The sequence below is a fragment of the Denticeps clupeoides genome, chromosome 17 (assembly GCF_900700375.1).
Source record: "Denticeps clupeoides chromosome 17, fDenClu1.1, whole genome shotgun sequence".
Classification (NCBI taxonomy): Eukaryota; Metazoa; Chordata; class Actinopteri; order Clupeiformes; family Denticipitidae; genus Denticeps; species Denticeps clupeoides.
In genome coordinates this window covers 4,272,479-4,300,211 of record NC_041723.1, presented here as the reverse complement: position 1 = coordinate 4,300,211, position 27,733 = coordinate 4,272,479, and the positions used below count along the sequence as shown (strand labels likewise).

The window sequence follows — 27,733 nt, the reverse complement described above, 5'->3', positions numbered from 1 at the left end:
ATAACTTATAACTATGTAATAAATTATGCCAATCTCTTTGTAACAAGATGTCTGTTTTAAATGTATTTGTTATATTAAATAATTGATAATATTAATTGTTTTGCAAGGACTAGTAGCCCAGTGGCCAATAAAAGATCAGACAGCTGACCAGTGGTGCTACAACCGCCGTGTCTCTCACCTGAGACCATGCGCTGTACTGCCAGGACTTGAGCCGGCAGTCCCCATGACATGGCTCTCTGGTGTGCGGTTTGGGCAGCTCAGCACAAGCTCTGCTCTCCACACGTTCACTCTGTCTCTTGGTCAGGCTGTACTTCATGCACTGTACATCCAGCGTGCGATGGCCTGGCCCGCACTTGCTGGAGCACTCGCTCTTACCGGCCATGTGCCACCTGAAAGACATGGCTTTTACTGGCACTCCTCAAGACATGGTGTAATGTACTGATCTTAACTCACACACATACTCAAATATCTACATTCAATTTGTGATGGCATGCATGCATTGTATGCATGTGCATGAATAATTGCTTGGAAAACCACAAGCATGACTATACATCCACATTTTTCCTTTTGTGTTTTTCAGAACTAGTTGTGCAATCCCCTTAAAGATGAAACCCTATTAAATAAGCAATAAAACCATACAGTATCTGGAGCATCATGCATTTTTTTTGTAAAACTTTGTCAATGCATGATCCATTTACATCTCATTTGCAATCTAATCCAAAAATGTATATCTTCATACACACCCAAAAATATCCAACCTATGAAAAGTATCTTAATTTATAGTCGATACCTGGTTGGGTTGAAGGTTTGAAGTTGAAACTTCTGTGAATTTTTCAGTGCACCCGTAAGTGCTGTTGCTGTGTTTCTGGTTGTGCGTAACCCGCTCACCTGAATTCGCAGTCCATGTTGCAGGGCTCTGTGGTGCTCCCGGGCCTGGGCAGCTGCTCACAGCGCTGATCTGAAACTACCAGGCGGTCGCTCTTCCGGAGACACACTGCTTTGCGCCTTCGCTCGCCTGCATGCAACATGAATAATGCATTCAGATTTAAAATAAAGCTTAAATCTGTTAAAAAAAAAAAAACTATGGAAACCACAATACCATAAAATTTGTAAAAACACACACAGGTCAGGTTTGAATTAAAAGACCTTATGGCTAATCATGCCTATCCCGGTGCTCTTCCCATAATTATCGGCCTTCAGTCTCCATCAAACGTGCCTGAGGGCTACAGTGCTTTTCAAAGCCAGGGGGATTAAAGGGTCGATCACTTCCCACTGATGATGCCTCTATCCTGGCTGTGTTTTGGGTTTGCACCAGAGGGAACCCACCTGCAGGGGCTCTCCCTTGGTGAAGAACCGACTGGCCAGATTGTGCACTGAAACCGTTTCTGTTTCTGTTTGGCTGCAGGAATGCATATATACACAGGGACATCTGGTGAGTTCTAAGAACACAAGACTGTATGTGGATGCCTTTTTTTTCTGCCTGGACTGTCCAAAGCAGTTGATTTGATGTGCAAAGTCAGAACATGTCTGTCTGCCCCTGTGTTTTTAAGGTGCCCGCATTTTCCCAATAGAGAAGTGCAGATTGTGTGAATCTGGTGTTAATCTGCACAAGTGAGGGCTCACCCTGACACACGCGGCTGCACTCCTGCCAAGAGCCGGAGGGGTCCCACACAAACTGCTCCCGGTGCTCCTCGATGGGGATGTTAAAAGAATAACGCACATTTGGGTTGTATAGGTTCCCCACACACAGGACCTGGGTCATGGAGGAAAACAAGAGTGTCCAGTGGATAATTCCAATACCACAGTTTACCATCAAATGCGAGGTATTCTTTGTTGATGTATTCAGAACTAATTCTACCATTTTAAAGGTATTGTCACAGCAGATGACAATGACGTTTGCACACCTAATGAAAGTTCCCAAAACGGAGGCCATGGACCTGTAGCCTGATTTCCTGCACCAGTGATCTAGTATTACACTGAAACCACACCAAGTGAAGGGAGATGCAACTTGCACTCAGCCACTCTTGTCTTCTTGTATAAGTCAAGGTCACGTGTGAGCACTTGTAATAAGTCGTGTTCTTGTGATTCAGGACCTTTTTATCCCATTTCTCTTGCGTCGTCACAGGTATGATTATGATCAATCATGAATAATCTTAGATTAATGCAATGAACTTGACTGATTTAAATAAAATACATTAAATTATATTATATGATACATTGACCGTTGATTATATGATCACATAATATACTCGGAACTTGGATAAATTATATTAAATGATGACTATCTGGGGGTATCTGACTAGATTATAACATGAAGGTTCAAATCATGATTACAGTATACTGGACTGTATGGTAGGATGAGGGATTCTACAGATGTGGAAATCAATACCTGCAGCACGAGTTCCCCCTCAATGCGCTCGGTGCAGTTAATGCGCTCCTCTGTTGCGTTGGAACCGCTGTATTCAATGGTTGCTCCCTTGAAGGCAACTTCCCGCTTGAACATAGCCACAACAAAATTCCCATTCAGTAGGAAGTTGGACTGGCTGTCAGAAAGGGCTTGGCAGAGAGAGGCAAACAAAGAAAAGGGACAAATTCAGACAAATGGGGAAAAAGAGGACAAGCAAATGTTTACTTCTGCTGATGGATGAGGTTTTTAGGGTCGTTTTCATTTTAAAAGCAGGATTACAGTGTTTGCACTGAGCCGCACATTCCTGGCTGCCTAAAAACCAGGGGTATGTAAACATCTGTTGACTTTGGAGATCAGTATGAAGAATGGTGGAAATTCAGATTAATTTGGTCAAGTTTCTGAGCCATGTTGATGCATATAATGCATACAAATATAACTACATTTAATAAAAAAAATACGAACCATAAAACCAAACAATCAGATACAATAAATACAAATAATTACAGTGGTGGGATGCATGCTGAAAAATGGGTCTATAGGTGAACATATAACCGAGCGTACATGTCTCTATGCCAGCAAACTGATCTCCACCCCCCTTCACTCCAGTGATTGATCGTCAAGGCGAGGCCCGAGGTGTCAGTTAGCACAGTGCGGAGGGTTAGCTCGCACTTTCAGACCCCTGCGCTGCCCAGCACATGGGTCAAATTAGCACATCTCCCAGCCATTCATCTTCCTGCGGCCTGACAGCCGGTCACTGTTTTTCATCTCTCACTATTAGTTTGGATGAACAAGTGGAATATTACATGGATCAAGGCAGAGGTAGTTGGACTGGGAAATCTGGCTGTAAAAAATAGCCCAACTACTGTAAACAGGCCTTTTACCCAAAATTGAAAAAAATTACTGTAAACAGGCCAGCTCTGCTCACCGGATTCTGTACAACATATTTGTTGTGAACACTCACCCAGGTAGTTGTCATCTTCCGGCGTCCCAGAGTGACTAACTTGTTTTATGTCGATATTAGTGGCGCCGGCAGGAATTCGGACCACAACATTATATCCTGCATGTGGAAAAGAGATATGAAAAACGAGAAGAAAGAAAAAGACACATGACAGCAAGCGGTCACATGCTTCAGCAGTCACACCTTTGACTAATTGCTTCATTATGCTCCTGCACTCCAAAAAAATGAGGCCTAACCTTTGGGTTTAGAGTGTCACACAGTGAGGGAAAAAAAATCAAAGATGGGAAAATGACAGAAAAAAAAACAGAGAAAAAGGAGCGCTCTGCTCTCACATAACCTCATTTCACTCTCAGGGGCCACCCATGTGGGAAAAAAAGAGAGGTAATTACTCCCCAGCACTCAGGGGTTGCCCTATAATTTCCTCCAGGGCTTCGCTCTGAATCTCAGGATAGGGAGCGGCGAGGCAATGGGCTGGCCTGAAAGGGAAGGGCCACTCGGGGGCAGCACTTGACTTGGATCTGCCTCTGGCGTCCAGAATTTGCTCCTGTTGGTTCACATTGGGCCACTTTTAGATCAGATGAGGTGAAATGCCATCACTCTGTGGCCAGATCTTGAGCGCAGATGTCGGCAGTGCTGAGCTCGCTATCTCGGCACACTCAACAAATAATGCAGAATTACAATAGGCTCCGAAGCCTGGAGTAACTGGACAGGTATCAGATGATTAATCACACTTGACAGCTTAAGAAGCCAATCCACAGACAGCCCATACAGTCCATATGCTTCTTATAATATCTAAGGTTAATAAAGTACTAATCTGCCTGCTTGTTGGTACTGTATGTGCTATATACCATGTTTGTGTGTGTCTGGGGCATGTGTTTCATGTCAAAACTCTACCAGCTGATTTATTGGCACGTCTGGCAATGGTCTGCGAGGTGAAATGAAAGACCCACAAATGCTTTTCGGAGGCAGAACTCTTAGTTCTCCATGCAGGTCACCATTCGATGACTGGCTACTGCTGAGCCATGTCCATAGGTGAAAAAACCTGGATGTGGCACAAAGACATTGTACGTCTATTCTACGATCTAATTCTGGTGCAACAAAAAAAAAGAATGAAAAATCTGGAGCTTGTAGGCAGACAGTAAAGTCCAAGGTCGGACCAGAAATTGGCAGCTCCCTCTATCGTTCAATTCAAAGATGGTCATATTTGCGCACATGTCAAGGATGCGTTTTTAAGTGCAGCACATTCATTCACAGGAGCTCAAACTCAGAGTCATCTCATAGTAGCTACGGTGGTGAGACGAGTGGAAAACAACACGTGACCGCGTCCACTGATTCTCACACGCATCGAGCACTCAACTCCCTAAGCGGCGAGGACAGCCGAAGCCTGTGAACACACCGAACAAGGCTCCTATGTAAACTGTTGCAGATGTCACCACTCACGCAAAAGCCACAAGGAAACTTCAGAAAGATCCGGAACGACAATCCGGACCTGTGAGTACACACACACGCACAATGGCCATCGACCACAGGGTGACCACGGAATACAAACACAGAGCTTCGGGGAGGGGGATATAAACCCCTACTCAAAACTTCAAATTGAGTCCGGGGTCGAGACAAGCACTCTGGGATTTTTTTTGTGGTTTACCTCAGGGGGGTAGCCCAACTGGTCTGTAGTTAGGCGGCGAGGGGGAAAAAAAAGACCCCAGAGTGTTGAAACAGAGTCCCGGTGGGCTGAGAGAGAGCGACAGTTCAAGGGCTTTGTCATGCTTTATGGCTTTGGCTAAATGCTTACTCTTCCAATATTTACTTTGATGCAGATATGATCTCTCAATATTTATTATATGCAATTCAGTTGTAGCAAAAGTAAAATAAAAACTTTTTTGACTGTCTGACAAATTATATGCAAATTTGAAACTGAACTATCTCCATATTAGCATTAAACAGTCATCCTGTGATGGGCTTCCTACACACATATTTGTCCAAGTAATGGAACTGCATAGCCCCCCCCAAGAAAAAACCACACCCCTGTCAGTACGTACCATACTGGGCATTGTTGAAAGTGCCGGCGAGGGTTTTGCAGGAGGAGTTGTCCCCTCCGCATACTCCACATTTGTCGTTTCGGGCCTTGGAGTTGAGGATGTGGTCACAGCCTGCTTGCTGGGGGACAAAATGACAACATTGGAGAGAAGATGTTTTGGTCATTGTTGATATTTCCAAACTGCCAATATAATGTGAACATTTCACTAATTTATGAGGACAACGTGCCTGTATTCTCAAAAGGTGAAAGTGTTTATTTTTTTGTCATTGTAAGTGACTGACAGAGCCCGGGGAGCAATGCAGGGAGCATTGGGGAGCACCCAATTATCTCCATAATTAGCACTGGCATTCGTTTACATTCAAATTCAATTTTAAACCAGCCAAATAATGCATGAAAAGCGATAAAAGTCAGTACCCTGCACAGGCCTTGGACGCAGATGTCGTAAGTGTCTGGCCCACAAGGTGTTCCGTCAGTAACCCGGTCCCTCAGCTGGTAGTAGGCCATTGTCCCAGCAACACGGCAGAACAGCTTACAGCGATCCTTCATAAGAACTAAAAAAAAACCCACAAAAAAGGGAAGACAAATAAGGCCATGGTAAAACTAGCATAACTGAAAAGGGCCAGGACATCTGGATCAATCAAAAAAAAAAATAAATGCCGGGGTTTCCTTCCAATTATCTGGATCGACTGTTCTGCCCTGCAAAGCATGACAAAGCGGACGCTTTTCAGAAAATTGCGCTTTTCTTCGATAGCTGCTTGGCCGCGCCAACCCGTCACTTTGCTAGTATAACGTGTTTATTATGATTTCTCGCCGTTGTTTCTTCTCCATCTCCCATTTGCTGTGCCAGACGGCAATTTTGTCCAGCTGTGTGAGCTGTTACCCCCACGAGGCAGAGTCTGTTCGTCAGCAGGCCTGCTCAAGGTGGCAACGCTGCTATGTGTAAGCTGCAGGCATCATTTCGGGCCGAGTCCTTGGCAGGTTCCCCTGTGGCATGACCCTCCAATGTCAGCATGTCATGAGCACATCGTTCTCAAAATAAAAGAGCCAAAGGGCATTTCAGTGAGGACCATTTACATAAACAGAGTGGTATGAGGGAGACCAGTCGTCTGGCAAAAAGTCTCCAGGATGGGGATACTGGACCCCCCTCCCCTTTGAGTTTCTTGTTTCCAAAACATACAGGCAGTGAATACAATTGCATTACATCACTTAAGGATGATAAAGTGGGCTGATCACATCAGAAATACTTTTTGTATAGACAGAAAAACCAAAACCCGTAGAGCTTAGAGCTTCTTCTTTTGTACAATGAAAGCCCCTTTAATTACTGTAGCTACTCCAGGCGAGCTTTGACAAGGTCTACGATGTTCACTGTGAAATCTCTTCAGTTTCAGAAGCCTTGTTCTATTCTCAAAAAAATTAAATAAAATGATGCATGCAATTTCTTTTTGATAGAAGAAAAAGTTTGATGAATCACCTCTCTTTACCTTCATGACTGCCCTGGCACACTATTATTATCATCCTAAGCCCATTCACGAGATGATCATGAACATGAGCGAAGGAAAAAAAATGCTAGTAGTGTCGTGTATATTTAGCCAACGGCTAGCAAAGCCTGCGTATCAGTCATCTGAATGGCTGACATGCACTGGACGGTGGCCGTTTGTGGGGTGATTGTGCTGCTGGACTTACTGCCGCTGTACTTGGGCACCCAGCGGACAGTAGGAGGAAGGCCGTTGATGTTGAAGTGCCTGCCGTCGAAATGAGAGCACTGCTCCTCTCGGAAGTCCTTCCGGCCCCGGGGACACGGCTCAGTGTTGCAGGAGCGAAACTTCATTCTTCGGCCCACGCAGAACCTCCCACCGTTTCTGGGCCTGTAAGAGAGTCCAAAACAAGTATAGGTTTTTTAGTTTTTTTGTGAAAAGTGACACTGACAGTGCAGAGGTAACCTCAATCTAACTAACCGCAAACATCCAGCTTACCCACACTTGTGGTCGAGCGAGTCGCCAAAAGCAAGATTGTGAAGATGAACACGAGAGTCTGTCAGCCTAACAACAGTCAAGAGAAAGCGGCGGGTGTCTCGACTTACTCAGGCTTGTTGCAGTCTCTCGACGTGCTGCGCGTCCCTCCTCCGCACGTCCTGGAGCAGACACTGTACGGCCCCCAAGGGCCCCACTCCCCATGCACCGGCCTCAAGTCCAGCTCCCGATTCACACACATGCCATGCCTGCAGTGCTGCACCAAGAGACACACCCACGGGTCAGTTTAAGCGGTTCATCTTTAACGGCCGAGGCGGGGACCTGACACAGATACTTTGGCTGTACTTACGCGGTGCGTCTCAACATAAACAAGCTCCGCTTGGCAGGTCTAACGCAAACAGAGCCGACAAAGTTGTTCCACCGTCCGTCCTAATCCCCTGTTTATGCGTAAGACTATATCCTCAAAGACAAGCCGGCTTGGGGGGGGGGGGGGGGGGGGGGGGGGGGGGGGTCTAAGCCGCTATCACTTACACGGGAGGGGGGGGGTATGCACTGGTCGGGGTGGCGGGCGAGACCGCCGGTGTCAGTGAGACGAACCAGAGCACGTCCACGCTGTCAGCCTGCATTACATCACAGAGTGGCCGAGTCTCGCTGAGTCTTCGCGCCGGCCTCGCTGAGCCTAGCCAGGTCCGCCGTTACATTCGGGCGCCGGCGGGATCACATGACCTGCGTTCACGTAGGCCCCGGTTGTCAAACTGTATGGGTGTGTGGGTGGACGGCCGCGTGACGCGCAGCGTGACGCTTCTTTTGCGATGAATGGAGACCCACGCTGCCGGAAACAGGCAAAAAAAACGTTTCTTCCTCCTTTTCTGTAACCGAATCTCTCGGCCCTCCGGCTCAACGATAGCACCGCGGCACGGGGGTCCTTTCATTGGAGGAATGCGGGACAAACTGGCGTCTGTGTCAGGGTATACCCCATCACCCTGGCACACAGAGGCGGAGATTGGCGGGGGGCAGGGGGACGAGAGCGGCGGCGCGGCGATAAGGAAACCCAAGAGTGCAGATAAGAGCGGCAACGAGCCTCATTACAGAGCCCACAGAAGTCTCTCCTTCCTCCCGGGATCGGGTAATCGGCAACCGGGGGAGGGGGGTATAGGCAAGACGACCCGTCCGCCGACAGGCCCGCGACTGCACATGCCCAGTCCGGGTAACGTGTCACCGCCGCTGTCAGGCCTGGCTCCGCAGACACAGGAAACGGTGGCTGAGGGCGGGTAATCATAACAGGTAACAGAAGCTCGCCCCGCCGCAGACAGGTAGCGGCCGCCGCACCGCCGTTTGAATGATCCGGGAGCTGCCTGCGCTATCTCCGGGAACATCGGTTAAGAGAACAATTGGCCTTGTGTGAGCCTTTCAGGGAGGGGGTGGGAAAGGATAATAGGAGAAAGAGAGAGAAATAAGAGAGAAACGACAGGCCTTGGCAGGGCAGATCGCCCTCCGTGTGTAAGGGAGCGTGTTCAAAGTGCAAAAAAGGCCAAACGGCCACGCTGCGCTATCTGTAATCGCAGCACGGCTTACGTACCGTGGGCCCGAACGTTCGAATTATGCACGTCCATGTGCCGGGCCACCGGCGGCACCGACCTCGGGGTTCAACTGGTTCACGCTCTCCCGTTGCAGCGCGGTGCCAAACACCCACTCGCGGTGTTACGGGCTCATTAAGATCGCAAGAGCATGTGCTGTGGCGTGAGCTCTGGACGCGGATTTTCGTAATGACGTTAATAAGCCAGGGGATATCCATCAAAGCCCTTTCCCTGGGGAGCGTGGTGGTTGGCTGCTCTATGATGGCGCAGTGGAGCGCAACTTTAAAAAAAAAGAGAGAGATCGAGAGAGCGAGAGAGAGAGAGAACAGACCCGGCTTGGGGCGAACACCTGCGAAAAGCTCCCATGCGGAGGTGCTGCGGTGCTGCAGTCGGGGTAATGATGGACTGCGGGGCGCGTCTGCAGTGACAGGCAGGTGCTAATCGCTCTAGGCTTTAACTAAACAAACGTAAAACGCAGCCACCTTTTCTTTTTTTTTTTGGGTTTCCTAGCCGTTGTTGTCGTGCCACCCTTCAATTTCACGCCATTCTGAGCACAAAGTGCGGATGTGTTGCTTTAAGCTGTTATTAGGCTCAGCAGATACTTTTTGTTTTTCTGTGACTATATTTTTATGTGTAACAATAGCAAATTTTTGTTCCACATAAATGAATCAGTTACGAGTGACTTTGAAAAAAACAACAAAGTGATGTTGGATCCCTCATGCGGTTCTTACTTAAGATATTATCATCATCATCAGTATCACCATTATTATTACATTGCCCTGAAACAAGCTATTGTAATTGGAACTTATTACTAATCTTCTCACACCCTTTATATCATGTTTATCCTGCCTATTAGTAAGTGTGGGAGTGTGGGTTATCGCTAGGACCACCAGTGTTCAGCTCTTGAAGACGTGGGGACCTGTCAAATACAAGGCACCGGGTGTCAGGCAGGACCAAAGCCTTTATAAGCCTTTAAGGCATTCTACTCCCTGCTGGCATTTCATGTTTACAACCTCTTTGTTTAGCTTAAAAAGGTGATGTGGATAAAAAAAAAGTGAAAAGAGAAAAAAGGGGCACACACACACACACACACACACACACACATCTGCAGTGTATGGTGTGTTTGTTTCCGAGCATGTGGGGCTTCACTCCAGTCCAATTAACCCTCTCAAAGGCACACAAATAAAGCCTCGGCAAAGACTGGTGTGAAAATGCCTGGGCCGCTCTAACAGTCATTTAAGGCTCAGTGGGATCTCTATTCTAATAAGGCAGCCAAGATTTAACCTTAATTGAGAGCGCTATGAGACATTTGAAGGCCTCGTGAGACGAATGTGATCAGCTGTAGCCACAATGTGTTTTAAATTAAGCCGTTCACACAAGTATACACAATATGGAGAACACCCACACTGAGAAGAATTAAACTACACTTTAGTAAAAAAAAAAAAAAAGTATATTAAACAAGTATACAGATTTAAACACACTACCTGAACAATGTCTTGGGACTAGGTGTGTAAGTGGACCACTTTTAGTAAGTTGAAGTATGCATCTCATTTTAACAACCACACAGTTATAGATATACAATTAATTTACTTGCTAATACTGTGTCAAAAGATTATGCACAACAGTGTGTTAATTAAACGTTGTATGTCTAGCTCGTATTTGTCATCAGTATGATGAGTAGTCAGTGGGTTAATGAGCAACATTTAACACACAGCCAAATAAATGAAGGAACTAATGAATAAACAAATGAGCCGTTTTAGTGGTTGTCAAGGTAAGGTGAGCTGACTTAGCTCTGCGAATGTGAGGGCACCCTTTTCCATGTACAGTACAGTCATGCATCCTCAGAAGAATGAGAGGGCCGTCGGACAAACTGGAGCCCCCAGCCTTTCATTTTAACACGGCCGTTTCCGGAAAGGCTTGGAGCTTTCATCCGAATCTTGCCTACAGCTCCGGGCCCAAGTTCACTGTGTCAACGACAGTGACCGCTCAATTGTGTGGCGTCCCTTGCAGCCAGAGCACTAGATCCATCTCCCTCTCGCTGTATATTCCCTTCATCCTGTCGTTACGGCGCCACGTACACGGACCTGACCGCGCCAGCCAGCATGTGCTTTTCATTTGCTGGGAAAATGCACGAAGTCGTATACAGAGCCTGTGCTGCGGTAGCTTCGGGTGTGAAAATAGTAACAAAAAGAAAAAGAAATTTCCTCTTTTCTTTTGCAATGAGGCGGCAAATGACAGACCAACAGTAAAGTGCAGGTGAATGGAACAGCTGATATCCTAAAAGCAGTCATTTCAGCCTAATAACTGCCCTGTGCTCAAACAGGCCGGGCAACAGGCGCAGTCAGCTGGTTGTGCGTTATCCTCTCCGCTACACTAAGACACACATGAGATAAAATAATCATCCTGTGTTATAAACTGTTATTAAATGCAGAGCAAGCTGTCAAGACAGGGTGCAAGACAAAGGAGTCATTTGATAAATCAAACCCAAAAAGGCCTGTTACTAGGCGGGCCGCTGGAGACAGGGCGAGATTAGCCGAGGAGGTGACACCGACACAAGTCGGCGAGGGGCAGCGCCGCAGCGCACCGCGCAGCACGCCCGGCGGGAGGAGCTGCCAGGAACCGGGGCCAAGGCGGGCAAGGCAGCGGCCAGGGAATTCTAATCCGCCAGAGTGTTCAAGGCCTCACTATCTCTCTCTAATTGTCTGAGACGAGGGCAGGTTGCGCTGATTAAGAAGGTTCCGCTGCGCCGGGGCCCCGGCGCACCACAATGCCCGGCTTTCATGCGCTTGCTCCTGGCCAACGCTCTCCTTTGTATTTTTACAGCAAGAAGTCACAGGACAATAAAAAAAAAAAAAAGAAAACTCTTTGGTGGCAATTTTAAGTTATGCAGTAAAGAGCATCGTTCTTGTTGAAAGCTTTTACAGTTCAGTTCACACTCTGGCAGCATCACCAGTGCACTGCCAGATAAAAGGATTTTCCAGTTTTAAGCAAACAATCAGTGATATGAAATCCATGCAGTGAGACAAAGATTTCTATCGAAGATTTACTCCTAATATTAGTAAAGTTAAAGGCATTTCTGATCTTATTTCTGTTGTGTGTTTCCCAAGAAGTTTTGTCTGAATTACAACGTTGTAACCCCCTTACAAAAGTGGTACTCTGGAAAAAAAACGTTTGGGAACCACTGAATTAGCTCCCCTGTCGGGCTCACAACAAGCAAAAAAAACCAGCCTATAAAATAGAAGGACCCATGTCCCGCAGCAAGGACCCATTCAGGCCAATGAGGTGCGGTCTTGAAAGGGGCCGCTGGCCGCTGGGGCGGCACGGAAGGTTTTGAGGACGGCCGGGCCCGGGTTGAGCGGGCTCTGAGGACGCGGCTTTTGGAGAGGAAGGAGGAGGTGATGGAGGGTGGTGGCGGTATTTATAGGCAGCAAGTGATGGGATGGCCTTGTTAGTGCACGGCCCACTGGGCCAGATGACAGACAGACCGCTAGGGTCATGTCACGGCATTACTCACTCCAGTGCCCCAAACAAAGGGAGAGAGGGGAGCAAGGGGGGGAGGTAGAGGAAGAGAATCAGAACAAGGATGAGACAAAAGTTGCAATCAAGTTCATATTTAAAAAAAAAAAAAAATCACATTTATAGCAAAATGACAATAATCGCGCCTCCTGGCATGGCTCCACATTGTTTTTTTTTTTTTGTTTTTTTTTTAATAAAGCTCGTCTAATTTATACATGCACTCCTCAGATCTGCTTAAAACAAGATCAAACAGAAGGAGAAAAGTTGACAGATCTTCTCCGGGGCTTTCTTGGAACACGTTGGGGGAAATATTTACAAGAGATGATGTTTTCATTTAATGACTGAAATTACACAGCAGTCTCCGGGGGGCTAATGATAGGCTTGCAAGAGCCTCTACAGTCCCTAAAACAATACCTGCTGCAGTCCCACAACCAAAAGGATGCTAATCAGCCTCTGCTAATGCCAGAGACCAAAGCCCCACACCGCCCTCGCTCACATTCCACTCACATGTCAACCTCAAAGGGACAGGGCCATCACCTATGGGAAAATCAGGTAATAATCGCTGCAATTAAGACAACACATTTTTAAATGGGAAGGGTGACAAATAGTAGGATGAAAGTGGCCTCAATGTCAATCAGAACGACAGTCTTGGGAAAAAACTGAATTATTTTGGGGGTGGTGGTGGGGGGGGGGGGGGTTCTGCAGGCATCTCCATATTAAAGTGGCCCTCTCGTGGAAGCCTTCCCCACATAAAAGAGCCCTCCGCTGGCAGGTGAGCGGCGGCTGTGTGCCCCCCTCTCTTTCAACTCGCGGCACTTCAAAGAAAGCCAAGTGGAGATGACACCAAACCCAAAAACACAGGCACACGGGTCGGGAAGAAAACAAAATCCTTTGTGTTGGGACGCAGAGGCAGAGCACGCCATCTTCTGCATCTACTCACGTCGAAGGCTCAAAAGAAGTGAGCCATGTACAAAACGACTAAACTGCCCAACCTAAAGAACGTCCAAGAAACAAATACAAAAAACAAAACAAAATCCCAATTCATGCTTCTGTGCTCCTTCTGTGCCAGAGGCCCAAACCGACATTCCCACAATAAAACCCGGTTTCATGGTTAATAAGATAATGAGGTCTGCACAAACCCCACCAGGGTGACCTTGCGGTTGTTGTGGTTGGATTAAGGTGCAATCTCGACCAGTTAATGTCTTTCTCCAGTCAAGTGTGGTAATCCCAGGTCAGCCCGCTTTGGCCAGCATTGGTCTTACATTAGCGCCCACTGTGTGTTTTTGAAGTTCCCTCGATTGCCTCTTATGAAGAAAGGGTTAAGTCCACAGAAAGATTGGGGGCAGTGTGAGAATTCGGCTCTCAGCTTTGGACTCCATTACTCGCTGACCAGTGACCCACTCGCACTCCGTTTTAAGAGGTTTGGGGGTCGCGGGTTCAAAACAAGGTGACTCGACTGTGAGCGGCGGCGTCCCCTTTCAAAGAGACCGATCCCTCACCTCCACCCTCAATCGAACCCCCCCTTGCCTCTCACAGTGCAATACACTACACTACGCTAATTAGCATAGCATCCCAAAGGTGAACTGAAGAACCGAACGGACTGGCTTTAGAGCGCCACTGCGGTACTAATGTTACCGGACGGGCCATTCAGATGCAACGACTTGTTGTCCTTTATTTGGTTTCATTGCTGAACTGCCTTCTTTTAAGCAAATAGCTTCTCTGCCCGCTGAATACGTTAGGGTAAGGCGATGTCAGAAGGGTTGGTTTCCTGTACTGAACAGGGTTATCGAAACCACAACATGAATAGCACACTATCATCATTGTCTGTGCCGTCCTACCATTCCGTGGCCACATTCAGTCCCGTCAGCTAGGGGCATGTGTTGCGTTCGGCATCCTTTATGGTCCCCTTCAGCGCTTGTGCACCAGAGCCGTTTGCAGGGTTTCTGTAGAGCAATTCAACAAAATCTGTAGCATGTATTCAATCAGGCAAAACCACATTTAAAATGGAAACCAATATTTTTTTTATATGTATATTTTCAGATGATTCAGTGATTTCCTGACCATAACTACCCAACGTTTGGGCTTCTAAAAGCCGTTATATTTGGTCATTTCAATGCTTCAGATTAGTGCGCTGCTGAGAGTAGCCCATTGCCTGGTCAACAGACTGACAAAAGAAAAACCGGGACGAGGTTAAAGGCATAAATGAGCTCCCAGAAGAAGCCGATAGTTCACAATCTGAATGGTCTCACTTGGGTGGGCATCAATAAGCCAAGACAATGGAGGCCAAAGGACCTGTCAGTCAGAGTGGGGTCATTAACTAAAAGCGGGATTTTCTATGACATCATTACAAGCCAGAGCATTTGGGAAACATCTTAGAACCACATGTGCCATTTTAATTCTGGAATTACCATGCATACAAATCTGACAATTAATAATTAGTGTCAATGCTGATTAATCTGAATTGGACAAATTTAATTAACACTTAAAATTTCCCAATAAATTGTTCTTACTGGCATTTACACCTTAGAAATTGGAGTCATCTTTACACACTCAACAACTTTCTTCTTTCTATCTTTAAATGTAATAAATCTGTTTTTTATATACACATAATGATTATTGAGTCAGAATTATTACTACATCTTTGCTCTACACCACAGGGGGATTCTTCGCTAAGAATTCGTTTTTTTATTAGTTCATGTCCTGCATCGATTTATGTGCTATTTTTAAGGCAGCTGAGAAATGTTAATTATTGCATTCAAGGTTTTATGACCGACTCAATGACTGAATCCAGTTGTTTCCATAAACAAAAGTATATTGCCACAGACCCTCTGTTATGGCTTGTGATAAACATGCTTGTATGAACAACTTACCATGAAAGGACAGACCCGGGACCCCGGTCCAAACATGAGCTCACACTGCTGGTTCGCATCATAAAGGTGCCCCGGAAACTGAGTAGGAAGGTCATAAGCTCTTCCCGTGGGCTCGTCCAACAGACACTCGCCATATCCCGTGCTTCAGAAGTAGAAAGAAAAATCAAATAAGTGGCAAATCAGCATTATAGTTGAGAATATAATGAGTATTTAAACTAAAATGTCAATGTTCTCTTTCTAGAGAGCAAAAGCTTCATTATAAAAGTGAAGTGATTTTCATTGTGAAGCACAGCACATGGTGACACAACAAAAAGTGTCCTCTGCATCACCCTTGGTGAGCAGTGGGGAGCAGTGTGTAGGGATGGCCCTTTGCTCAGTGGCACCTTGGCAGTTCGGGATTCATTCGGGACTTCCTTACCCGCTTGGCCACCACTGCCCGGGTGCACATTATATCCAGTGTGGAACTTTAGTTGTGGGTGTAGTCTGATGATTAACGAAGTCAGGTCAGTTGCTCAGCGATGCTTCAAGCTCCACTCAGAGGACTAAATGTCAGACGAAGGTCAAGCTCAAAAATAAATCATCTTCTTTAATGGCAGAGCGCCTGTCTACTACACCCCAGTCACATCTTCTTGGGTTCAACATGAATGGAATGTAATTTGGACCAACCTTCACCTTCATAAATTTGCCACCACCGCACAGTTGATTCTGCCACAGAAAACGAAGAAACCAGTCACACAGTGGTGATTTGTAACTGTGCAATACACTGCTTTGCTGGCCCTTTTTGACGAACCCCTTGTTTTATCTGATTTTGTGAGCCCACTAGTGACGCCAGCTTAGACTTGTTTACGGCACAACGCAAAACCTTTTGTCTCCCATGCAAGCACAGCAACAAACAAACAGTAAAATGTAACGGCTCGCGTGCAGAGAAAGCGGAAGAGAAGCAATGTGATGCACCCATGCATTCATCAGCTCATCAAGTTCGTGAAACTTCGGACCATGTATTAAAAGGCAGAATTGGCTGGGACATTAAAATGCAGATAACTGCCTCTCCTGTAAGAATAACAGAGAAGTCCAACTCTGGCACGGGGAACATGACCCGCACCTGGCAGCAATTGGTAAAATTCTTTAGGTTTATTTGAAAATGACTTGCACTTATCACCGGGTGCTGGTCCTAACCTGCTATAGTGTGATTAATCTCAGAATACATTCATGGTACATTTCAAATTCAGACCAAAGGTGCTTCCAAGAGAAAAAAATAATGCACAAATGGAAAGCTGCGGTGCCGTGAAAGAGCTTAATTGCTCTGGACGCTTGTGCGGTTAGGGTAAATCTCGGTGCATGCTCCAGCTGCAGAGAAGGTATTACAGTGGAAAATTACAGACTTGGCCAGAAATGATTATGTGGTTTCAATACAAGAGCATACATCAATTAGCGAGTGGCAACACTCAAGGGTATGAATGTTATCTTTCAACTTTGGCTCAACTTTGCCAAGAAAATGCCCAGAAAGGGACATACTGTAGGTAATTGCATTATGTTGCAAAACTAATTGAATGACAAAGGTAAGGATAGTTTGCATGTGTGAGGCTCTTTTTATTTGGATACAAGAGGGGGACTTGAGATTGAATGGCCTGGCAACACACTGATGCACTTGGATCATCAATGCCACTGCTGTTCCCACCATACCATCATTATTAGAGAAATCAGTCCTTCAATATTCCGCCATTATCCTCGTTCTGATGGCCCATATGGAAATTAAACTGTTTAACATTTTAAATGATTTTTACTTTTTTTTCTTTTCTCCACTGCTGGTGGAAAAGTTTGCCTCACTACTGGGCAACCATGAAGCCAGGACGAGGCGTTTGGAAGCGAGCGCTACCCAAGATGCAACTCATCAACAAGGCGGCCTTTTGTGAAGCCTCACAATCGACAAAAGCGGGAGGGGGGAAAGATCAAAGGGTCATGTCCAGAAAAAAAAAATCTAATTATAACTGACATTTCCCATCTTAAAGGGAAGCCCTTCAGAGAGAGGGCCGGTGGTCAGCGCTCCACTCTGGAAGGGGCGGGAGGGGTGACTCTGAATGAGCCGTTGCCCTCAGTTACCGTTTCCACAGGGGAAAGAACGCCAGCGACAAAATGACTGTTTGTCCAGCATCTCCAGAGTCACTCCGGGCTGAGAGTGGAGACAGCCGAGGAGCAGGAGGAAGATCAATCGCTCGGGTCATAAGTGGGAGAGACCCCCCCCCCCCTCCTCTTTTCAAACAGGAAACACCATTTAAAACCGGTCACAATAACAAGCCCAGGCTCTTTACGCTGAATTACTAGGCCCGCCAGGGCTCTTCTGACCTCCAGAGAGCGAGAGAGAAGCGGAGTGAGAAAGGTAGCAAGCTCAATTTAAGCCCATATACCTACAAAAAGCGTGCATTTGGCCAAACACTTCAAACAGCTTAAGTTACATGTGTAGCGCTGAATGTTTTGTCTCTGGAGAACAGGAATGTGGAGGCTGACAATGACGCCTGCTGTGCAACGCGGTTGCGTCTGCGGCTAAAATGGAGCCATTGTGCATCTGCCGTCTGGGCACTAGCAAATGGGGTTTCAGTAAACAGGTACGGATGTAGTAAACACAGTTTACAAAGTCTTCCAGGAGGACCCAGAGAGTGCAGACCTCCGCCGAGGACATCAATCAAGTAAACTACAAAGAATGAACGTTGACCAAGTTTGAGAATTCTTACTGCTCAATAGTATGGATTGTGACATGGAGTCATCAATGGCCAGGTCAAGGTGAAATGCTGTGCACCATAAAAGCAAAAAAGAAATCATTCGTGCCCTTCCTGGAGTCAGAATATAATAAACAATGAGTCTGTGAACGGCTTTCCCATTTACACGCACAAAATGTGACAGGATTGTGCCATGAAATTAATATGAAAAAAAAACTTTATTACTGGTCTCATAGTTCATGCTAGATCAACTTGGTTGATGTGTAAGTGTAAGTAAAGTGTTTTGCCCAAGCAGACAGTATCAGAATGACCAGTTTTCTTTCTATTTGAGGCTTGGTCAAGTTTCAATATGATTACAGGACTGATTATAGGCCCAGAGTTGTTTGAAGACCGTACTTGCTTCCAAGGTCTTAACATAGATTATCCATACATTTACATCATATCTAGCTGCCTTTGATCTCTGAGTGTGAAAAACACGGTACGCGTGGTGTGTAGCTCCAAAAGCCCCTGTTAGGCCCACAGTGCTGAATGAAGCCAGGCGGTACCTACTCCAGAAACTCCGTGATGTACTTTCGGCTGCACTTGGACCAGGTCCACGGGCTGGTGTCGTAGTTCAGTATGGGGGCCATGACGTGGTACTGGTGCTTTATCCCCGCCTCCCGACACTTGGGGAAGTCATCGTGAGGCATGTTGAAGCTGCAAAGAGAAAAAAAGCACAGGTATTAGGGTTGAGGCTGCAAAGAGAAAAATGCACAGGTATTAGGGTGAACTACCGCTGCTCACCAGAACATCAGGTGATTTATGGTGGGCCATGCCAGACGGCAGTCACCTGTACACAAAACCCCACTTCCAGTAAGTGTGACCTCACTCTCTCGAGTGTCAATGGTTCCGTAGCTCTCAATGAAGTAGGTGGAAAGTAGTGCGCAAAGCCTTTTTAAATCTAAGAGGCTTCTCCATTCCTCGGTGACAGGCCACACGGGCTCAATGTTATTTCGGGGCAGCGGGCCTTGGCAGCGAAGAGTCAACTGGCAGGATAGCAAAAGCTTTTAAAGGCAGCTGCCGTAAATATATTCCCAAACTCACCCATATGGACCTCGACACACTCCAAGCGCAAGGGTCTGACCAACGTTACGTTGTTTTTCACAAAACACCCTGTCATGGCTGCAGTCATTTTTTTTGGGTGTAACGTGGGGAATAAATTATTACCAGTTCTTCTTGACAGTCTGGCTACCCTGTCTACAAATCTAGGTAACTGGCTGTATAACATTTACTGACAAATGCAGCTTTCACACATACACAGAGGCAAAGTGAACCTAACTGTGTGGACCAACAAGGGTTTACAACGCAGGTGGGCTGGAGAAGGGCCTTCACAGGACATGTCAGAGTGGATATTGTGTCGATACGTGCTTTTTAACAGACTGCACTGTGTTAGTTAAAAAAACAGAACACGGTGCACTGAGCCAATCAGTTAACGGAGATGCGGTCATGCTCACTTTAGGGTGGAGACAGCCTAACGAAACATACAACAAGCAAACATACTCATGTACCGGTAGAATGAAGCCTTGTTTCAAAAGTGGAGAGAATTATGTTGGTCCCAGGGTGGCTTGAGGGCCATGCTTGCTTCTAGGTCCAACACAGATACTGTATACATACACACAGATATGCTGCATGTGTGGCTGCCTTGGATCTCGTTCTGCTACTCACTGCAGATCTTGTTTTTCTGCATCTGGGTGTCTGTAGCCATTTATGTTTTTCCAGATAAATTGGCTTGTTACTTTGTGAAAATTTTATTCTGTTGGATCACAGTCGAACAATTCACGGAATAACGTAAAGATTTTTCCATAAACATTATCTATCTGCCATTAATCAACTCTTAAGATTAATGCGATTGACTACACGTAGGATGAAAATGTGCATTGGCTGAAGAAATTTAGAGTACTTCAATACCAGGATTTCATGACCGCATATGAAGGTATCAACCTACTGCAGGAGCTCAATGACTAGCATATGCCACAACATCTGAGATACTTTAACAGAGGGGGGAAAATGCTTTTCTATAGCGTGTAATGGCCATAAATAATTTTTTAGCAAGTATCCTTTTTTCAAATGTTCATATTACCGGGAGATGTCCTGGTGTCATGCCCTGGCACTCCTCCCACTCGCCCCATCAAGAGCGAACCATAAATAATGCTTTGTCAGCAAAAAAAAAAAAAAAAGTTCCAGGCCATCAACGTGGAGCCACCACACAGAGGAACCAGATGATGTGCTTCAGACAGCACTTGGACAGACGCACGGGAGACCATGATGGATGTAAACATCGCTGCGGATTTACCAGGCCCAAAGCTCCGATTTATCACCCCTGCAAATCAAAACCATCTTTCACCTCTACATGACTTCATCTGTTTGCAAGTCTTCGTGGGCCATGTGCGTCGAGGGGAACATTAAATTCCCTAATGACTCTAATCAACGTGTCAGATTGGGTTTGGACGGTCCGAGGGATCAAGCGGATCACACCAGTGGCATCGATAAAATGATCTCATCAGAGAGTGAAATAAACATGCCCCGACTGACGTCTACGCAATTCCGGTAAATCCGTTATGCCCCTAAACATGCATACATTGCACCCTGGTGGGCAAGGGGTCCTAGCCACGTGTGTTAGGGCCCTGAGGGGAGGGTCCGAGAATAGCCGCCATTCTTCCTCCGCGGCCAACACTGCTCCCATTTATGGCAGGGGACAACTGGACACAAATGTAAAGCTGCCACCGCCATGCTGGGCCCGAACAAGAGAGAGAGGGAGAGAGAACGCGCTCACGTCGTGTTTGGATTGCTGGAGTTACTGTTTGGCATACACGGGGGCTCGTGAAAGACTGGGCCGTATGTTAAGAGCCCACAAAGCAGCCATTCACGAAGGAGGCCGCCTGTACGTTCACACACCCGGTGACTCTAGCATGTTGTGGAAACAGCCATAAATGGAGGACAGTGTTGTTATGCTGTAATTATATACCGTAGCATGATGGGACTCTGCACGCGCCCCCCCCACCCCGCCCCACGCTACTCCTGACAGCCAAGCTGAGCGTGAGCGAAATGTCAGCGCTTGTGGGTGATTTAGCTGCAACGGCAGAACTAAAGGAAAGGTTACACCGTGATGCTGTCAGCACTTAGCCGTGACTCTTCTCGGCGCATATTAAAGATGCTATCAAGCCCAAGCGCAGCTGCTTTACTTCTGCCAAGATTATGACTTGTGGCTAACTTAACATCCAGCTCTGCACAGAGCGTGCGTTTTAACCAAATATCTGCCGATTTCTTGTTCTCTATTTGTCCTATTTGACTGTCACACCTGAGAAAAGATAAAAACCTGTCTCATTGGTCCACCTTTTTCTTCTGGAGAAATGTTTCTGCGTCGGGGAATATTCAGGGACAGTCTCAGAAGGACAAGCATGTCCTTACCAGAGCACGTCGTGGTAATTCCATTCGCTTTCATTCTACTGCATTCGAGATGTTGTAAGAATAAACTCCATGCAGCCCACACTCCTGTTGGGTTAAATGAGTTTGAGCCATACAGTGCAAGCATTAATCCCGGCATGTTATTAAAACCCTCTTTGCCTTTATTATGGTTTGCACCTGCATGTGCCTACTGGATAAGAGGGCCTTTTGTTGCATGTTCAGGTCCCGCTCGGCGGGGCCACGGGAGGCCAAAGGGGGCCGTGGCGCACTTACACATGGCCCAGCTCGTGCGCGATGGTGAAGGAGGCGCTCAGGCCGTTCTCCTCGCTGATGGAGCAGCTCCGGTACGGGTCACACATGGTCCCCAGCTCGGCCAGCCCTGCAAGGTCACCAACACACAGCTGCTGGTTCAGAAGAACATTAATCCCATCCAGTAACGGAGATCACTGCCCTCGACTCTGATTAAGCTGACTGCCAGTGAAGAGGTGGACAGGTTCTCATGAACTCCCAAGTGACCTAAGCACGACTGAGTGATTATCATTGCCTGCAGCCTGGTAATGAAGAAGACAGGAAGAGTGACTTTACCCAGCGTGTCACACTTGTCTTTAGCCCGGCAGATGTCCTCCCTGGGTAAAAACACAGTATTAGACACACACAAACTGCGATAACTGACCGACATGCTTTTTCATAATGGCACAACCTGGTAATAAGGAGTGCTGTGTCATGATGGGATGGGTGGTTGTCATCAGGGACATTATGGCCCTGCTGCCAGACGCAAAAGTTGTGCAGGGTAGTAGCAGCATTGAAATTAATGGACGGCCCCTCCTGTAATTTAAAAACAGATAAAAGTGTGTGTAGCCCCTCCCTGGAGAATTGATTTTAAACACGTCCCTACGGTCCAGACAGTCTGACCACTGTCAGGGGGCTAGTTTGGATTTGCTAGCTTGCCGTGATAAAGTTAGCAGCTTGCTAACTGTTCAGCTAGAATAAAACTTGGGAGCTAACTTGAACCCACCGTCTCTTTATCTATCTAGCCCGGTGACCGGGACTTTCGCTGTGCATATGAGCTGGAACATTTGTTTTTTCTTACCTGCTCATTGTGAACAATAATTAACTTCACTACTAATATGTTGATGAGGTTTCCTACGCTGGGATCACGGTAAATGGCTGCCACCTGCAAAGAGAAGAACACAGAGACAAGAAGGGCGAACTAACACTCCACCACACTTTCGTACGGGTACTGTCATTTAACAGCAACGGAGACTAACCTCCGTGTACACACACCATGCATTCACTAAAACCCTGTAGACTCTGGACGGTAAAAAAACAGCCCACCACGACCCGTCCCCGCCGTAAAACACTCCTCCATCAGACTGCTGCTCCAGTGCACCCTCTCTCAGACTAATGGCTTCGTGCCACATAGCTGAATAGTCTGGTTGGCAGAACGGGACTTTCAGGTTCCTGATGAGGAGCTCCTTTTGCAAGAACTCGTGCATCTGAACCGTGATTTTACCGAGCTGCATTTCAGCTGTTTACTTACTACAAACAGAAATTGGACTGACTGGACTGATTACACACAGCAAATGCAACTAGTAACTGTTTTAAACATTGTGTGCCACTCTAGCCAGGGTCTCTTGAGATTGTGGCTTAACTGCATGCCTACTCTAACTTCACAAGAACTTACACTTCTCAATATCTAAGTGCACTGACAAATGAATGAGAAATGGTGTGAAAAGGTAAAACCCTACATCTTGAATGGTGAATAGGTAAACAAGGTGCAGGAACACGGTTTTGGAGAAGAGGTGAAAAGCGATGCTTTACTTACTACTGACAAGATTGTTAGAATGTAGTGCTCTAAGTTCGTCCCGTGGTGCCGGACCATTTTGGCGTCTGCGGTCACCATCAGCTCCACGAAGCGGGGATAGGACAGGAACCTCTTCCGCCGCGAGAGAGTGGCAGCTCGGCTGCCGTTGGAGTGCGAGGACGGATTCGGATGGAGAAGGGCCACCGTTTCCCGCACGGAATGAACTTCCTCTTCAATACTCCCGTTGCTTTGGAGGGACACGTGTTTGCTGAGGTGGTTGTCTGTTAAAAAAAATGACAAAATTCCTCTCGTAACGCCCCATTCTTCACCCCATTATCTGCAGTCTACAGTGCAGTACCATGAGAACATGAACAATTTCATTATCCTCACTAATGTATTCTAGCATAAAGAAAAGTGAGTCACGGTAGCAAAGAAGAACAAATTGGTACAGATTTAAAACACATACACCTGAACACCTTTCGGACCCTATTTTGCCTGCACCATGTTTTCACTCCAAGAGACAGTTACCATCTCATTTTGTGATTTATTTTTTTTAATGCACGTTGCTAATCTTCTCACCAAGCAAAATGTGCAGGGGCTTTCCTCTTAACATTATGCATTAGATCCCCAAAATAGGGCCCAAAGGGCACACCCAAAAAAGTGAGAGATTTGCTATGCCAAGTTGTCACCTAGTTGGATATTATTCATAAACAAAAACAAATAATCCACCAATGCTTCTAAAATCTAGTATAAAACACATGGCTTTAAGTGCCTCCCTTTCAGCTGCACTGTAAAGATAGGTTCTTGGAATTTGTGCTAAACTGGGCCTGTGCCCGCGATGCCACTGCCAGCTTTTCCAACACTCCGTGCACGTCAGCGGCCAGGAGAGATCAGCCACACATGGAGCGCAGAACACAAAACGGGATTCTTTGGCCATGACAGGCAGTAAAAGGAGTTGGAGGAGCAGCAAAGGAATGAGACAGTAAGAGGAATAAGACCAGCTTCTGATGCAAGCGAGCGATAGCCTCAATAACGCCCTGCAGTCGTACAGGCAGCGGAACATGGTGAGATGCAATGGGTCTGTCACCTAAAAAAAAGAGGGTAATCACCGATTTTGCCTCTGGACCTAAGATTCGTCTTAAAATTATCCAAATAGTGTCAAGGGGAGAGGTGGAGGGCACGTGGGCCCGGTCACATGGCAGCAGGGCAATTAATGTCGTGGGAGGGTGTTTGGCGTCTCACCCACTTTGCAGAAGAGGGAGCGGCGTTTGTGCCAGGGCGAAGAGCAGCATTTGGTGGCGGGGGAAGCACACGGATACAGAGGATTGGATGTCTTTACCATGGCTGGGCGAAAGAGGAAGGTTCTTTAGGTCAATAGATGTACTAAATGGGCAATCCAAACTAGGCAGTCAACCAGGCGAAAAGGTTCTGAGAGTTCAGACAATGTCATGCTGCAGCACTGGGTTTTAACCACAAATGATGAGAAATTATCAGCACACAGTAGTTACAGGGACAGTCCCCCTGGAGCAAATTAGGTTTTAGTGTCTTGCCGAGGGACACCATGGTAGTGAGGGGGATTTGAACCTGGGACTTCCAGTTCATAGGTGAGCTGTTACTCCACCCTACCACCCTATATACCACCCTGAAGACCACGGCATCTGCTTCCAGGTGGCCATCCGCACAACTGTCCAATTGCTGCCTGTGGGCGGGGAGGTGAGCCCAGGACTGTCTGTATTTGAGTAACGTTTCATCCTGAATAGCTAATAGTCTGCCAAATGCCGTAAATGTAAATGTAAAATATAAATCAATAAGATGCTCCAGATTTTTTTTTTGTTGAACGTAAGTAAGGTTTTACAATCTGAATGACATTTAACATTTAATGAAAACCAAAAAGTCAGATATCATCTCAGCGACAGAATTAAATTAAATTTGTTTCTGCTGAGAGGGGCCAACTGGTTTTGCTTAAAACCTCTTGTGCAATATTAGCAGTACATCATTTTGAGAAAAGTGCACGCACATAATGAATCACGCGAAATGCAACAATAACCACCCCTGGTTATGAGCTAATAAACTGCGAGGCTCAGTTGAAGGGAACATAACAAATGTGGGATTTCTGCGAGTGTGAAACCCGGCCCCACAGCTCACCACAGAACACAGGCTAAGTAAACACAAGTAATTCCTGCTTTTAGTCTGGAGGCTCATTATCTTAATTACTACCTGTGTTCGCCCCATTTGGGGAAGGCCGCCGCTGAAAAGCGGGTGACGGGAACGTAAGGGACAGGATGCAGCGAGAGGCCTTTGCAGGAGACGGAGCGTGGAGCCTCGGAACAAAGGCCCGCACTATGGCCCCTGTCGCCAGGCGAAACTGCCCCACTCAGCAGCGGGCACCGGTGCACCACAGTGTGCAACATCCAAAGAATCCAGGAGGATCTGGTGTTTAAAAAAACAGCACGAAAGAGCGCCACCTTCTCTGGTGTGTCGGTCAGAATTCTATAACTAAATTGAGAAGCTCTGAGCTGGTAAGTTAACCGAAGGGTTGTAAGTTCAAATTCTAAACTGCCAAGGTGCCACTGAGGTCCCCTTGATCAAGGCACCGTCCCACACACAGGTCCCCAGCACCTTTCATGGCTGCCCACTGCTAACTAATGGTGATGGGTTAAATGCAGGAGACACGTTTCATTGTGTCACCGTGTGCTCTGCTGTGCATCACACTGACAGCAACAAATCACATGTGCATATTATAGCGGCACAATGATCAGGGCCGACAGTCGTCTGAACTAGACCCTCTCATCGCACTTGAAATGTCTTCTGCTTGTTCTCTATGACCTCACCAACCTCTTAGTAAGGAAAAGTTTAAATGTTCTGGCATCACACTCATAAAAGTGAAACTCGTGTGAAATAAATTTTACCCAGAAGGCAACTTTAGCATCGCCACTGACTCAGGCAAGGCTACTGGAATCAAGAGAAATTATAAAAAAATGAATTTAGTCATTGGCTATGAAGAGAAGACAGAGCATATATGGGGATGAATGTGTAAGTAAATGCATCTAAGTGAATAAAAAAAAAATAAGTACAATGGGAAATGCCTTTTTTTCTAAGTTTAAATAAAAAAGTTAACCCATCATATATGCAATATTTGTGAAATGATTATGTCTGAAAATGTACATATATATATATAAAAGCAAAAAAAATGCTATATTAAAGCAAAAAAAGAATACAGAACTTGTGAAAAATGTCTTCATGTATACAATCTGTTCCGTGTTGAAGCTGAAGGGTTGAACTGCAGCAGCCTTTTTTTTTCTTACATTAATGCTTACACTCCACTGTCCACTGGGTTCCTCCATGGAATGTTGGCTGGCACTGCTGACTCCGCCCACAATGCAATCCCTGTCTAGGCTGTTCTAATCTGTGTTGTTTCCGGATTGGTGAAATGAACTTCTAACCACCATCAGAACAGTTCCTTCGCTCTCTGTCTTCACATAACTACCGAAGACCATTCTCCAAAACTCATCGTTATCTCCTCTCTTATTGGATTCCACACGTGAATTGAGAAGCATTATGTTTGCCATGTGTAATGTACGGTAAAACAGACCATATGCATCTCGGTTTTAATTGGTCTAACTTCTTTCTAAGGAGGAGGACAGTAGGAGAGGGCCCACGACCGTGAGAAAGTGCTTCGAGTCGAAGCTCGAAGGGCACGACAGGTTAATCTCGGCCCCGCATAAACCGCCAGAGCTGTGAGATGAGACGGAACAAGCGTTTGTCAAAACACTCCGGACGGCCAGCTGCACTTGTGTTTAGCAGCCGGCGCGCAAGGTTTTACGCACTTTTCACGTCAACGCGGTGTGTGCTGCGGACACTTCGGAGAAAAACTGTATTCACGGGTAAACAACGTCCGCGGACCCTCTAAAACCAGATGCGTGGGTCACACTAGCCATGTGGCGGTTTAATAAACCAAATATTTAAATGAGGCCTTTTTTCTCGTGACACTAACTGCATTTTGCCACAAAGAGGACGAATGCAGACCGCCACACCCCCAAATCCCTCCATGTTGGCCTGTCGTGCCACTTTAATCAACAGCAAAACTCGTCAGGGTAGAGAATCAACAGGCCTGCAATTAAGTGCAATCTACGGCTAGACAGAGAAAAACGCTGCGCCTGAGTGTGCGGAGAGGCACGACCTTACACCCCTGGGGAGGTCGGTTGCACACACACACACACACAGAAACACCCACACACTGTTGTTACCTAGACATGCAATGTGTCAGAGAGCGCCAGTTGTGAGCTTTACATTTTGAAACGCACACACACACACACACACACACACACAGACCAAATATAAACAGATGCCAGTCACACACTTTCCCAAACACCCTGACAGACACTTGACGCCTGAAAGCAATATTGCAAGTAAACTGTGGCCCTTCCAGCTGTCC

The 27,733-nt window shown here is 46.5% G+C and overlaps 1 protein-coding gene across 2 annotated transcripts in view; it reads right to left on the bottom strand.

Moving 5' to 3' along the window:
• LOC114766663 (A disintegrin and metalloproteinase with thrombospondin motifs 20) overlaps nucleotides 1–27,733 on the bottom strand; it is a 66,557-nt gene that overhangs the window by 28,117 nt on the left and 10,707 nt on the right. For both annotated transcript variants that reach the window (XM_028957692.1, XM_028957693.1), the window contains exons 4-20: nucleotides 23,320–23,579; nucleotides 22,585–22,668; nucleotides 22,195–22,319; nucleotides 22,080–22,120; nucleotides 21,768–21,873; nucleotides 18,600–18,746; nucleotides 15,337–15,478; nucleotides 14,305–14,409; nucleotides 7,484–7,629; nucleotides 7,087–7,268; nucleotides 5,818–5,954; nucleotides 5,405–5,522; nucleotides 3,369–3,464; nucleotides 2,390–2,556; nucleotides 1,624–1,753; nucleotides 889–1,015; nucleotides 179–389 (exon numbers count right to left, since the gene is read on the bottom strand). In XM_028957692.1, coding sequence (XP_028813525.1) covers nucleotides 179–389; nucleotides 889–1,015; nucleotides 1,624–1,753; nucleotides 2,390–2,556; nucleotides 3,369–3,464; nucleotides 5,405–5,522; nucleotides 5,818–5,954; nucleotides 7,087–7,268; nucleotides 7,484–7,629; nucleotides 14,305–14,409; nucleotides 15,337–15,478; nucleotides 18,600–18,746; nucleotides 21,768–21,873; nucleotides 22,080–22,120; nucleotides 22,195–22,319; nucleotides 22,585–22,668; nucleotides 23,320–23,579 — 2,324 coding nt within the window. The remainder of the gene's footprint in view (nucleotides 1–178; nucleotides 390–888; nucleotides 1,016–1,623; nucleotides 1,754–2,389; nucleotides 2,557–3,368; nucleotides 3,465–5,404; nucleotides 5,523–5,817; nucleotides 5,955–7,086; nucleotides 7,269–7,483; nucleotides 7,630–14,304; nucleotides 14,410–15,336; nucleotides 15,479–18,599; nucleotides 18,747–21,767; nucleotides 21,874–22,079; nucleotides 22,121–22,194; nucleotides 22,320–22,584; nucleotides 22,669–23,319; nucleotides 23,580–27,733) is intronic.